The 14,357-nt window shown below is 41.7% G+C and overlaps 1 protein-coding gene and 1 pseudogene across 2 annotated transcripts in view; one reads left to right on the top strand and one right to left on the bottom strand.

Moving 5' to 3' along the window:
- Positions 1 to 14,357, top strand: part of LOC308271346 (UDP-glucuronosyltransferase 2B31-like) — a 138,783-nt pseudogene that overhangs the window by 47,995 nt on the left and 76,431 nt on the right. The gene's annotated exons all lie outside the window — the stretch shown is intronic.
- Positions 319 to 14,357, bottom strand: part of LOC308271510 (disks large-associated protein 5-like) — a gene marked incomplete at both ends in the record, with an annotated part of 45,114 nt that continues 31,075 nt past the window's right edge. The window contains 6 exons of the mRNA XM_080707901.1: positions 319 to 451; positions 6,186 to 6,301; positions 7,673 to 7,722; positions 9,483 to 9,723; positions 10,585 to 10,645; positions 13,094 to 13,209. Of these exons, the coding sequence (XP_080564027.1) occupies positions 319 to 451; positions 6,186 to 6,301; positions 7,673 to 7,722; positions 9,483 to 9,723; positions 10,585 to 10,645; positions 13,094 to 13,209 (717 nt within the window). The remainder of the gene's footprint in view (positions 452 to 6,185; positions 6,302 to 7,672; positions 7,723 to 9,482; positions 9,724 to 10,584; positions 10,646 to 13,093; positions 13,210 to 14,357) is intronic.

A 14,357-nucleotide genomic window follows, 5' to 3' on the forward strand; every position in this document is an offset into this window, starting at 1 on the left:
GGCTCCCAAAGTTTTCTATACTAGGTAACATCGTTAAGAGAAAGTAAATACTGCCGGGCGTGGTGGCGCACGCTTGTAATCCCCGCGCTTGGGAGGCGGAGACAGGAGGATCGCGCAGGTTCGAAGCCAGCCGTGCTGGTGTAAGAGACCCTGTTTCAAAAATATAAAATAGGTCTGGGAGTGTAGCCCGGAGGAAGAAGGGCTTCCAGGAACCCCAGTACCACCAAAAAAAAAAAAAAAAAAAAAAAAAAAAAAAAGAAAGTAAATACTGCCCCCACTCGAATTCTCTCTTCTAGTTTCCTCAAAACTAGGAGATGCTCAAAGGAAATCATCCTGATTTCTTACACAAGGAAATGTACCATATTGCATTCTGGTGCTCACGCTGCTCAGTTCTGGAGATACATTCTGAGGAACTTGGTGGGGGATTCCCTCACGTGAACAGCGAGCGCACCTACACAGACGCAGGGGGTTTAGGTCACTCATTCTACACGGCTTCCTGTTACAAGAGAACCGGTAGGCGTGGCATGTATGATGCTGTTGCCACCATTAACACCACATAATATCTCACAGTAAACTTTTTTGTGTGTGGTATTGGGACTGAACTTAGGGCAGGTAACCACTGAAATACACCCCAGCTCTGCCCCTTTTATTTATTTTACTTTTTGCGGTACTGGGGATGGAACCCAGGGACATTCGACCTCCAAGTGACACCCTTGGCCCTATTTTGTATTCCTTATTTTGAAACAGGGTCTCACTGATCGCAAAGGGCCTCACTAAGTAACTGAGGCTGTCCACAAACCACGATTCTCCTCAGCCTCCCAAATGCTGGGATATTACAACCTGGAGCCACCACGACCAGCTGGATTTTTTTTTTTTTTTTAAATAAACGGAAGGAAGCCGGGCGTGGTGCTGCACGCTTGTAATCCCAGCATTTGGCATTTGGGAGGCCGAGACCCAGAGGACTGCAGTTTGCAGACAGCCTCAGCTACTTAGGCCCTCCGTGACTTCAAAATAAAGAATAAAATATAGGCAGGGGTGTAGCTCCGAGGTTGAATGCCCCTGGGGTCCATCCCCAGACCCACAAAAAACATAAATGAAAAAAATAAGTGGAAGAAATATCATCCAAAGAACAAAGGACATTGTAAATACATAGACCAGTTACATAGTTGCTTATTATCGAGTGTACTGTTTTATACCCGGCAGTGCAGGTTCCTTCACACCAGCATCACCACAAACCTGTACTGTGCTGCACTGCAAAGGCCTTGTCACTAGCTGGCTGGAATTCTTCGTCTCCATCATAATTCACCACATTTGTAGCTCATCACTGACCAAAATGTTATGTAGCATTTGATTTTATTTTCTTGGCTGTTTAATCCTTTTAATCTCTCTATATCTTAATGCTTTCAAATTAGTATTTGATACCAACATGAGACAACCTGTCTGTTTTTTGAAATTTCCAGATTTATAGAAAAAATAGTATCTTAATTAGAAAGCTTTTAAAATTTAATTGTTCCCTAGCCGGGCGTAATCCCAGCATTCGGGAGGCTGAGACCAGAGGATTGCGGTTTGCGGCCAGCCTCAGCTACTTAGTGAGGCCCTCCGCAACTCAGTGAGACCCTGTTTCAAAATAAAGAATAAAAAATTGGGCAGGGGGTCTAGCTCGGAGGTCAAATGCCTCTGGGTTCCATCCCCAGCCCCCCCCCCCCAATTTAATTGTTCTCGTTGTCAAAAAATTTTTCTTTTTTGCAATACCGGGGATTGAACCCTGGGGCATTTTGAACTATACCCCAGCCCTATTTTTTATTTTTTATTTTGAAACAGGGTCTCATTAAGTTGCCGAGGGCCTCACTAAGTAGCTGAGGCTGGTCTTATACCTGCGATCCTCCTGTCTCAGTCTCCCAAGTACTGGGATTACAAGTGTGCACACCACGCCCAGCTGTTAGTATTCTTATAATAAGGCTTTTCTACACTTCATCGCCAGGAAGCCTAACGAGTAAGATGATTTCAGAGCTAGGCTGAGGTCATGCCACTTCAGCTCAGAGGACCTTTGTTTATTACTGTTTCTCTGATACCATCTTCCTAAACACTTCACACTGTTCATGGTGACAAGTTGGTTTTCCCAGGAAGCAGAATAGAATGCAAGGTTTCCGGGGGAATGCACCTGCCTCGAGACTGATGGGTAACTGAGTGTGGTGGTGCATGCCTATAATCCTAGCACCCTAGCACTTGGGAGGCTGAGACAAGAGGATTGCTGGTTCAAGGCCCAGCCTCAAATACAGCGAGACTCACAGTTTCAAAATAGAAAATAAAAAGTGCTGGGAGCTGGGCGTGGTGTCGCATGCTTGTAACACCAGTATTCGGGAGGCTGAAACAGGAGGATCACGGTTCCCAGCCAGCCTCAGCTACTTAGTGAGGTCTTTTGCAACTCAGTGAGACCCTGTTTCTAAATAAAGAATAAAACGTAGGGCTGGGGGTGTAGGTCGGAGGTAGACTGCCCCTGGATCCCATCCCTAGTAACACACACACACACACACACACACACACACAGAGCAGGGGATATAGCTTGGAGGTAGAATGCACCTGGGCCCAATCCCCAATACCACAGAAAAACAAAACAAATCAACTCTGGGGACAAGAACATGACTGGGCAGAGGGAGAAATTCAATAGCAAGCGGAAGCCGCTCCGGGCATTCTGATGTTGGGACCACCCTTCTGAGTGGGAGAGGCCTCGGCCTTCACATCTCCACCTCAACCAACCAGTAAGTCGTCTGGGACATGGTGTGACTTTGGTAAATGTCTCCCTTCAGCCGAGGCAGGATCTATAAAGGGCAAGCTGAGGGCTGTCTGTCCTCTTTGGGTCCCTAAAGAGATCTGGACAACACATCACAGCATATTCAAAAAATTATGCATGCCGGGCGTGGTGGCGCACGCTTGTAATCCCCGCGCTTGGGAGGCGGAGGCAGGAGGATCGTGCTGGTTCGGAGCCAGCCTCGCTGGCTTAAGAGACCCTGTTTCCACATAAAATGTTAAAAAATAGGTCTGGGAGTGTAGCCTGCGGGAGTGTATCCTGGAGGTAGAAGGGCTTCCGGGAACCCCAGTACCACCCAAAAAAAAAAAAAAAAAAAAAGCAAACTCTTTACACTAACTTTGTCTTTACTGTTCCACTCAGATGATTAAATGGAAAAGCATATAGCTTTGGAGGTAAAAACCCAAAACACAACTTGGTTTACACAATAGCCTTAGTTCCTTTGTCTATAAAATGGGCATATTTCTTCATTTATATGCTGTTTGCAAAAGGAGTGCCAAATAGGTGGTGATGAATAAATGGAAATTTCCCTTTTTATTTTGGAAAGACTCTTGTTCTACTCAGTTTGTTTCTAAAGGTTTTCCCAACACCTCTAGAGCTCTATAGCCCAAGAACACTCTCTGGTTGGAGGGGACATGGATGGTTGCCAGCCCAATACACAATATACCAGCCTGGATCTCATTCAAGTGTAACCCCAGATTCAATAGGAAGTCCTGATTTGTGTAAGCTAATCCCCTGCTGACTCACTGATCTGCAGGTAGGATGTGTATCAGTTGGCCTAACCAGGCCAAAGGGAAGGACTGACCTCTGGGTGTCACCAGTAGCCATCTTATGACCCCCACAGGACTCAGCTTTAGAGAGGCCAACACCAAGGACAAGGGAGCAGCTAGGAATGGAGTGCTGAACCTTGGTACCATCATTGGGCTGTCGATTGTAAAACGCCTGGAACCACCCTGTTGACTCATGAAATAGTAAATTTCCCTATTGTTAGGCCAATTTGTGTCTATTACTTGTTTGAATAATTCAAATAAGCCAGACAGAAAACACACACATACACAAATGTTAGCTTTTGCCAGGTAGGGTGGTGTATGCCTGTAATCCCAGTACTTGAAAGGCTGAGATGGGAGGATCACAGGTTTGTGCCCAGCCTCAGCAACTTAGTGAAATTCTGTTTCAAAATAAAGAATAAAATAGGGCTGGGGGTGTTACTTGGAGGTAGAATGCACCTGGGTTCCATCTGAAGTACACACACACACACACACACACACACACACACACACACACGGTGTGAGCCAAACATGGTGGCACATGCCTACATTGCCAGTACTTGGGAGGCTAAGAAAGGAGGATCACAGCCAAGGCGTGGTGGTGCACACTTGTAACCCCAGTACTTGAGAGGCTGAGACAAGGGGATCACAGGTTTGCAGCCAGCCTCGGCTACTTAGTGAGGCCCTCCACAACACAGTGAAACCCCGTTTCAGAATAAAGAGTAAAAAATAGGGCTGGGAGGTAGAATGCCCTGGGTTTAAAATAAATAAATAAATAAAAAGATAAAGAAAAAAGAAAGTAGGATCACAGGCTTGAGGTCAGTCTCAGCAATTTAGCAAAACCCTGTTTCAAAAAATAAAAATGGGAGCTGGGCATGGTGGCGCACGCTTATAATCCCAGCAGTCAGGAGGCTGAGACTGGAGGATCGCAGTTCGCGGACAGCCTCAGCTACTTAGGCCCTCTGCAACTTTAGTGAGACCCTGTTTCAAACATAAAGAATAAAAAATAGGGCAGGGGGTGTAGCTTGGAGGTCAAATGCCCCTGGGTTCCATCCCCAGACCTGCAAAAAAAAAAAAAAAGAAAAAAAAAAAGAAAAAAAAAAAAGAAAAAAAAAGGGTCAGATGTGGTGGCGTATGCTTGTAATCCCAGCATTTAAGAGGATAAGATAGGAAGATCTGGGTTTGTGGACAGCCTCAGCTACTTAGTGAGGCCCTTTGCAACTCAGTGAGACCCTGTATCACAATAAAGAATTAAAAAAAAAAAATAGACCTGGGGATATAGCTTGGCGGTAGAATGCCCCTGGGTTCCATCCCTAGTTCTGCAAAAAAAAAAAAAAAAAGAAATCCCTAATCTTGAAAGGTTAAAGTTCCTACTTGTTCTGAAAGTGGCTCCAATTCTCAACTCATTTTCAGACAGAAATAAAACACAGACCTGGTTACAAGCTTTAGCTACTGAGTCTTCTTGCCACTGTTATCCTATGGCTCTGGATTTTGCAACCCTATACTTAAGAGTTTATAAAAGAGAAATATTTCAAACACATTATGTGATTGATATGATTTCTTTCAATGTCTGTTTGCCTTATCAAGGGGAAATGAAAAGAAAGGTAAGGGTTTCATAGGCAGTTGTAATAATTTGAAATTGCAGCATATAAACTCACTTCATAGTCCAGAAAACTCATCTAAAGAAGCTCAGCACACCCTGGAAAATGCAAGACTCAAAGCTGTTTTGGTTTTTTTTCTTCTTTGTGGACCTGGGGATGGAACCCAGGGGCATTCTATCTCTGAGCTACACCCGCAGCCCTCTTTTTTTAGTCATTATTTTATTTTTGAAAGAGGGTTTCACTGAGTTGTAATGGGCCTAAGTAGCTGAGGCCGTCTGTGAACCGTGATCCTCCAGTCTCTGTCTCCTGAATGCTGGGATTACAAGGGTGCGCCACCACATCCGGCTCTCAAAACTGTTTGTCAGCCATATATTATGAGCTCAAACTAATAAAGTATAAAATGATACAAATATTTTGGCAAAAGTTTAATATTTAAATTAAACTGAAACTGTTCATAAGCTGTAAATAAGTATACTTAGCTTTAAACCTATGCATTTTAAATAAGAGACAAGCTGGGCGTGGTGGCGCACGCTTGTAATCCCCGCGCTTGGGAGGCTGAGACAGGAGGATCGCATGAGTTCGAAGCCAGTCTTAGCTGCCTAGTGAGGCTCTCAGCAACTTAGTGAGACCCTGTTTCAAAAAAAAAAAAAGGTCTGGGAGTATAGCCCGGACGTTAAAAAGCCTCTGGGTTCCACCCCAGTACCACCAAAAAATAAATAAATAAATAAATAAATAAACAAGAGACAAAACATACTTTTTATTCTATATGGTTAATATACAAAATATCCCCACTTCCCTTGAGAAATAGTACATCTAATACACTTGGATAAACACTGAATATTAAAACATTACTATGTAATATTAAACATTACTATGTAATATTAAAACATACTATGTAAGTGACTGGATAAAAGCAAATATACAAATTTCTAACAGTCTAAGAATATATCACAGCACTGATAATACGAAGAGTATGTACGCATTTATTTTTAAATTCAAAGTTCTTCTTACTGTTCTCTGCTGAGGGGCTTCAGAGGTGAAAAGGCAATCAGATTACCACCGAAGGAAAAACGTCTGGCATGCTCCTGATGTCTCCCCGCCATCTGATTACTGTAGCACAGGCCCGGCTAGAGAGAAAATGACAGACATCAAGAACCATCAAGAGTTTCACCAGGTAAATCTTCAATGTGACACTAAGAGGTTAATTAATAACATAAACAAGTTTCCATCGCAACAATAAAATTATTAATAATGTAACGATTATGCTACTTTCCAGCAACACCTAGCTTCAAATAATTTTGGGGGGGGGCACTGGGGATTGAACCCAGAGACATTGTAACCGCTGAGCCATATCCCCAGCCCTGTTTTATTTTTGTTTGTTTTTTGTTTTTGCGGGTGTGGGGATGGAACCCAGGGGCATTTGACCTCCAAGATACACCCCCTGCCCTGTTATTTTTTTTATTCTTTATTTTGAAACAGGGTCTCACTAAGTTATGGAGGGCCTCACTAACTAGCTGAGGCTGTCCGTGAACTGCAATCCTCTGGTCTCAGCCTCCTGAATGCTGGGATTACAAGTGTATACCACCACGCCCAGCTCTTATTCTTTATTTTAAAACAGGGTCTCACTGAGTTGCAAAGGGCCTCACTAAGTAACTGAGGTTGTCCTCGAACTGAGATCCTCCTGTCTCTGCCTCCTAGATGCTGGGATTACAAGCGTGTGCAACCACGCTCAGCTATACTCTTTGTTTGTTTGTTTGTTTGTTTTTGGTGGCACTGGGGTTCCTGGAAGCCCTTCTACCTCCGGGCTACACTCCCAGACCTATTTTTACATTTTTATTTGGAAACAGGGTCTCCTAAGCCAGTGCGCGGCTGGCTTCGAACCTGCATGATCCTCCTGTCTCTCCCTCCCAAGCACGGGGATTACAAGCGTGCGCCACCACGCCCGGCTATACTCTTTTAATAAGAGATTAAATATATGTTTTATGTGCCTATACACTTGTCTAAATATAAATTAAAAAAGGAAAGAGGAGAGTTTTAGAAGGAGGCCACAAAGAAGAGCTAAGATTTGAACTAGATTTAGAGGCAAGAATTCATTAAAAGTCTGAGCAATTTCCAAACAAAATATCAGGACATAAACATGGCAATCTAAAAGAATATGAACAGCTGGACATGGTGGCCCATGCTTGTAATCCCAGTACTTGGGAGGCTAAAACAGGAGGATCACAGGTTTGTGGCCAGTCTCAGCTACTTAGTGAGGCCCTCTGCAACTTAGTGAGACCCTGTTTCAAAATAAAGAATAAAAAAAATAATAGGGCAGGGGGTGTATCTTGGAGGTCAAATGCCCCTGGGTTCCATCCCCACACCGCAAAAACAAAAAACAAACAAAAACAAAAACAAAAAACTTAAATTTAAACCTCACATACAAAAAGTAGTATTTATTTTATTTTAAAAAACAAATTGAATAAAAAAAATTTGTCAAATTAAGTGGGAAAACTTACTGAATCAAGAAGGTAGCATTCGGTAGTGAGGCTTTTATTATCAAATAGTACTGAAAAACAAGAGAAAACAATTTTTAACTTAAGTTCTACATATCAAATACCAAAACAAAAATATAGGCTGTTTTATGCTACACACACACACACACACACACACACACACACACCCCTATTTAATTTTTTCTTTTGGTACTGGAGATTGAACCCAGGGCATTCTACCTCTGAGTTACAACCCCAGCCCTATTATTTACTCTTTATTTTGAAACAGGGTCTTACTGAGTTACAAAGGGCCTAAGTAGCTGAGACTGTCCACAAACCTAGATCCTCTGGTCTCAGCCTTCTAAATGCTGGAATTACAAGCGTGCACCACCATGCCTGGCTCACACACCCCTATTTTGATAATACTGTTTTCCTTAATTTCAGTATAAAGTATCTTCTAGACAGGCACGATGGTGCATGCCTATAATCCCTGTAATTTAGGAGGCTGAGAAAGGAGTATCACAGGTTTAAGGCCAGCCCCAATAAGTTAGCAAGAATTTTTTTTCTCCCCCTAGAACTGGGGATTCAACCCAGGGGCATTCTACCTTTAAGCTACATCCCCATTCCAATTTTTTATTCTTTATTTTGAAACAGGGTCTAAGTTGCAGAGGGCCTCACTACATAGCCGAGGCTGGGAGGTGTGAACTGGTGATTCTTCTCAGCTTTCCAAGTACAGGAATTATAAGCATGCACCACCCTGCCAAGCAAGGCTGTTTCATAATAAAGAAATAAAATAGGACTGGGGTGTGGTTCAAAGGTACGATGCCCCTGGGTTCAATTCACAGCAACACACACACACACACACACACACACACACACACACACACACACGTCCACACGTCTTTTACAAAGAAATCTCATGCTTGTAATAGTAAAGGCACCCAAAAGATGCCGATCAAGTGCAGTTGGTGGACATTAAATGTCTGGCCATAGTTTTACCATTTTATTTCACATTAGGCCTCAGGCCAACACCACAGAGTAGCAGATGAAAATAACAAATATAACTAGAACACATCATATTATAACAAAAACATAAGTTCTTTTTCCTCTTATAGAACAGTCACAAAGTAGGTAGGAATTATCAGGAAGGAGGAAAAATAGGCTATTTTTCAGGTTTGGGATCAAGAGAAGTGTGCTACAGCATATTTTATTTTTGCAGTATTTGGGATTAAACCCAGGAGTGTTCTACCACTGAGTGATATCCCCAGCCTTTATTTATTTATTTTCTTGACACTGAGGATTGAGCCCAGGGCACTCTGAGCTACACCCCCAGGTCTTTTTAAGTTTTTTTTAAAACAGGTCTTGCTAAGTTGCTGAGACTAGTCTTCCACCTGTGCCTCTTCTCTCTCAGTCTCCCAAGTACTGGGATTACAGGCGTGCACCACCACACCAAGCTTCACGTAATTTTCATGAGATATTTATGGTGAGCATCCAATTCCTCAACTCTCATCTTTAGAAACTGGTACTCAGATTTACGATAATTTATACCTTAATCCAAGATCATTTTTTTTCTTCCTTTTCTTTTTTTTGGTGGTACTGGGGATCGAACCCAGGGGCATTCTACTTCCGAGATACATCCCTAGCCCTACTTTTAATTTTGAAATAAGGTCTCACTAAATTGCAGAGGACCTCACTAAGTAGATGAGGCTGGCCAAGATCCTGTGATTCTCCTGTCTCAGCCTCCCAAGTACTGGGACTCCAAGTGTAGGCCACCACGCCCAGCTTCCCAAGTTCATTTTTCAACAAGGTCTTATTGTGTTTTAAGTGATTTTACCTGATTGAGAAGTTTTAGCTTCTTCTTGCAAGGCATTATGTTGTGATGGCATATTTTTTTCAGGGCTACTCATCAAAACACCTTGTGAGGTAATTGAAGAATTTGTTTCCATTGTTTCTACAACCTCTGAAATTTCTTTTTTGTTAGTAGTAATATCTTCTGCTACTCCACCAGTGAGAAGAGGTAAACTAATTCTTTCACCAGGTAAGCAATCCATCTCACAGTTTATCTTATTTACATCCTGGAATTAAAAGTGGTCATTATATTACAATAGAAGTCTTGCTGCTATCAAGTAAGAAAAACAGAAAAGTGACATTCTGAACACAAGCTATAGAACACTAAGTCTTACTGTCTTGCTTCATGACAATCTGTTCAAATAACATTATAGAAGAAATAGGAACAAAGGCAAGATTCTCTACAAGTACCTACACTCCAGGGAATAGCAAAAATTCTGTGTGAAGGACTAGACAGTAAATGTAGAAGGTTTGGTGGGCCAGAATCTCATTATTAACTCCACCAATGCTTTGCAAAAACAGCTAGATATAAACCATAAGCAAATAAGCATTGCTATGTTACAGTGAAGCGGTTTACAAAAATAATGGCCATAGCTGGGTGTGGTGGCACACACTTGTTATACCAGTACTTGGGAGGCTGAGACAGGAAGATTGCAGGTTTGCGGCCTGCCTCAGTAACTTAGTGAGGCTCCCCACAACTTAGGGAGGCCCTGTTTCAAAATAAAGAATAAAAAATAGGGTGAGGTTGTAGCTCAGATGTAGAATGCTCCTGGGTTCAATCCCTGGTACCAAAAAGGAAGAAAAAGAAAGAAAAGAAAAAAAAGAAAAAAAGTGGCCCAAGTTTGATTTCTCTACCTTTCTACTTTTTCTGCTTCTCTACTTTGTGGGCTCTGTATTCATCTTGATATAGATTGAAGAACAAAAAGGCATGGTTTCAAACAATCTAAAGGCCACTGAAACAAGCACTCTGAATAAATGACTGATTTAGATGTCCAATGGAAATTCTGGGTGTTGTTTATGGAGGCATTACATATAATGGCATAGCAAATGATGTACTGGGCTATCTACCATTCTGAAATGGGACTCACATGGTTTATTTCAATTAAACCCTGCAATCCAGGACACTGAGCATCTTCTACTATGCTCTTCCTGAAAAAGAGCCAAAAACAAAAGAGCAGCATTATACTCAGATAACTAAGCATATTACTATCTTTTTTGGGAGTACCTGTTACTGAACCCAGGGGCACTCTACCTTCGAGCCATATAGTCCCAGCACCCCCCTTTTTTTGTGGTACTGGGGTTCCTGGAAACCCTTCTACCTCTGGGCTACACTCACAGACCTATTTTATACTTTTTTTTTTTTTTTTTTTGAAACAGGGTCTCTTAAGCCAGCGTTCCTGGCTTCGACCTGCGCGATCCAACTGTCTCCGCCTCCCAAATGCTAGGAACAACATATTTTTATTATGAAATTCTTAATTCATATTTTATTAGAAATATCTGTCTCATAGTAGTACCACAGGTTCAATGCTAGTGTATACCCACCATAAATTTAGTGAGACCCTGTTTTGAAATAAAATTAAATAGGGCTGAGGGTGCATGCAGCTCAGAGGTAGAAAACCCCTGGGTTCAATTCCCAGTACCCACCTGCCAACCCATAGGAAAATATTTATCTCAATCTCTGAATTTTTTTAAATTTATTCTTTTTCTAGTATCTTGCTTCACTTTGCCTTTATTGTACAGAGTTGTTTATTCTAAGATACCCTTTTCAGGACTGTTTTTTAGCAATTAAGTAAATTTTTAAGAAATACTTGTAGTATGACTCAAAAGTATAGCTATTCCTAGTACAAGATAATAAACTACAGGATATATAAAAGTAAAAAATGATAATAAACTGATCTTTTATAACCTACAGATTTCTATAATACCTGAAAGATTTTTATCCTCATAAAACCTAAAAAGACTTTTGGCATATATTAAAACCTGAAAAAACTCATTCCATGAAATATTTAAGCATTTCAAAATAAAAACTGTCATTTGCTTTGCCTACTTTAATTCATAGATGCCTTTCCTACTTTCCTCATTTCTTTAGTGCAATTTGCTACAATAACTGAATTTTCGATTCTGTCCCATTTCCAGATTAGTGATAAACCCAAGAGTCTTTTCTTGGTACTAGATTATAATTTTATTTCCAACTTAAAATGCCTCTTTCCTATCATCACTGTGCACTCATGTTCCATTAACGAGGACTTTTGATGCATTTGTGTAGAGGCAGTGCTACGAAGTAGAAAAAAAGCAGACAGTATCCAGCTTCACCGGTCATAAGCTGAACTTTTCAAGTTTTCTCAACTGAAAAATGGGGATCTACTACCTTGTAGGGCTTTTGCAGTGATTAAATGAGATGATACAATTAAGAACCTAGAACCATCTCTATCCCCAAATCGTTGTTCAGGACACACCAACTCCCCTTTCTCTATGCTCTGCCATCTGTCAAGATGGCAATTTGAGGTACCTTTTCTAAAGGCTACTATAAAAGTGTCTACCTCTTTTTTTTCCTTCTTTTTTCTTTTTGCAGTACTGGGGATGGAACCCAGGGGCATTCTACATCTGAGCTCTACTCCCAGCCCTATCTTTTATGCTTTATTTTGAAAGAGGGTCTCACTGAGTTGCTAAGGGCCTAAGTAGCTGAAGCTGTCTGCGAACCCGCGATCCTCCTGTCTCAGCATCCCAAATGCTAGGATTACAAGCGTGTGGCATCATGCCCGGCAAAAGTGTTCACCTCTTAATGACCCTGGAGGGAGAATCACCAGCACTGTTGTTTTGTAGATGAGGAGGAAGCTGAAGGTTAAGCTGAACCAAAGTTTCACAGCTAGTAAGTCACAGAGCTGTGTTTTAGCTCAGATCTACTGAACACCAAAGGATACCTTATTGCATCTTTTCTTTGTAGTGCTGCACAGAATGTACTTTGCCCATCTAAACATGACCAATTAGCAACCTGAATTTTTTTTTTTTTTTTTTTGCAATACTGGGGATTGAGCTGAGGGGCATTCAGTTTAAATTAAACTGAAACTGTTCATAAGCTGTAAATAAGTATACTTAGCTTTAAACCTATGCATTTTAAATAAGAGACAAGCTGGGCGTGGTGGCGCACGCTTGTAATCCCCGCGCTTGGGAGGCTGAGACAGGAGGATCGCATGAGTTCGAAGCCAGTCTTAGCTGCCTAGTGAGGCTCTCAGCAACTTAGTGAGACCCTGTTTCAAAAAAAAAAAAAAGGTCTGGGAGTATAGCCCGGACGTTAAAAAGCCTCTGGGTTCCACCCCAGTACCACCAAAAAATAAATAAATAAATAAATAAATAAACAAGAGACAAAACATACTTTTTATTCTATATGGTTAATATACAAAATATCCCCACTTCCCTTGAGAAATAGTACATCTAATACACTTGGATAAACACTGAATATTAAAACATTAGATGATACTATGTAAGTGACTGGATAAAAGCGAACATACAAATTTCTAACAGTCTAAGAATATATCACAGCACTGATAATACGAAGAGTATGTACGCATTTATTTTTAAATTCAAAGTTCTTCTTACTGTTCTCTGCTGAGGGGCTTCAGAGGTGAAAAGGCAATCAGATTACCACCGAAGGAAAAACGTCTGGCATGCTCCTGATGTCTCCCCGCCATCTGATTACTGTAGCACAGGCCCGGCTAGAGAGAAAATGACAGACATCAAGAACCATCAAGAGTTTCACCAGGTAAATCTTCAATGTGACACTAAGAGGTTAATTAATAACATAAACAAGTTTCCATCGCAACAATAAAATTATTAATAATGTAACGATTATGCTACTTTCCAGCAACACCTAGCTTCAAATAATTTTGGGGGGGGGCACTGGGGATTGAACCCAGAGACATTGTAACCGCTGAGCCATATCCCCAGCCCTGTTTTATTTTTGTTTGTTTTTTGTTTTTGCGGGTGTGGGGATGGAACCCAGGGGCATTTGACCTCCAAGATACACCCCCTGCCCTGTTATTTTTTTTATTCTTTATTTTGAAACAGGGTCTCACTAAGTTATGGAGGGCCTCACTAACTAGCTGAGGCTGTCCGTGAACTGCAATCCTCTGGTCTCAGCCTCCTGAATGCTGGGATTACAAGTGTATACCACCACGCCCAGCTCTTATTCTTTATTTTAAAACAGGGTCTCACTGAGTTGCAAAGGGCCTCACTAAGTAACTGAGGTTGTCCTCGAACTGAGATCCTCCTGTCTCTGCCTCCTAGATGCTGGGATTACAAGCGTGTGCAACCACGCTCAGCTATACTCTTTGTTTGTTTGTTTGTTTGTTTTTGGTGGCACTGGGGTTCCTGGAAGCCCTTCTACCTCCGGGCTACACTCCCAGACCTATTTTTACATTTTTATTTGGAAACAGGGTCTCCTAAGCCAGTGCGCGGCTGGCTTCGAACCTGCATGATCCTCCTGTCTCTCCCTCCCAAGCACGGGGATTACAAGCGTGCGCCACCACGCCCGGCTATACTCTTTTAATAAGAGATTAAATATATGTTTTATGTGCCTATACACTTGTCTAAATATAAATTAAAAAAGGAAAGAGGAGAGTTTTAGAAGGAGGCCACAAAGAAGAGCTAAGATTTGAACTAGATTTAGAGGCAAGAATTCATTAAAAGTCTGAGCAATTTCCAAACAAAATATCAGGACATAAACATGGCAATCTAAAAGAATATGAACAGCTGGACATGGTGGCCCATGCTTGTAATCCCAGTACTTGGGAGGCTAAAACAGGAGGATCACAGGTTTGTGGCCAGTCTCAGCTACTTAGTGAGGCCCTCTGCAACTTAGTGA

The sequence above is a fragment of the Muscardinus avellanarius genome (genome assembly GCF_963383645.1).
Source record: "Muscardinus avellanarius genome assembly, chromosome: 12".
Taxonomy (NCBI): Eukaryota; Metazoa; Chordata; class Mammalia; order Rodentia; family Gliridae; genus Muscardinus; species Muscardinus avellanarius.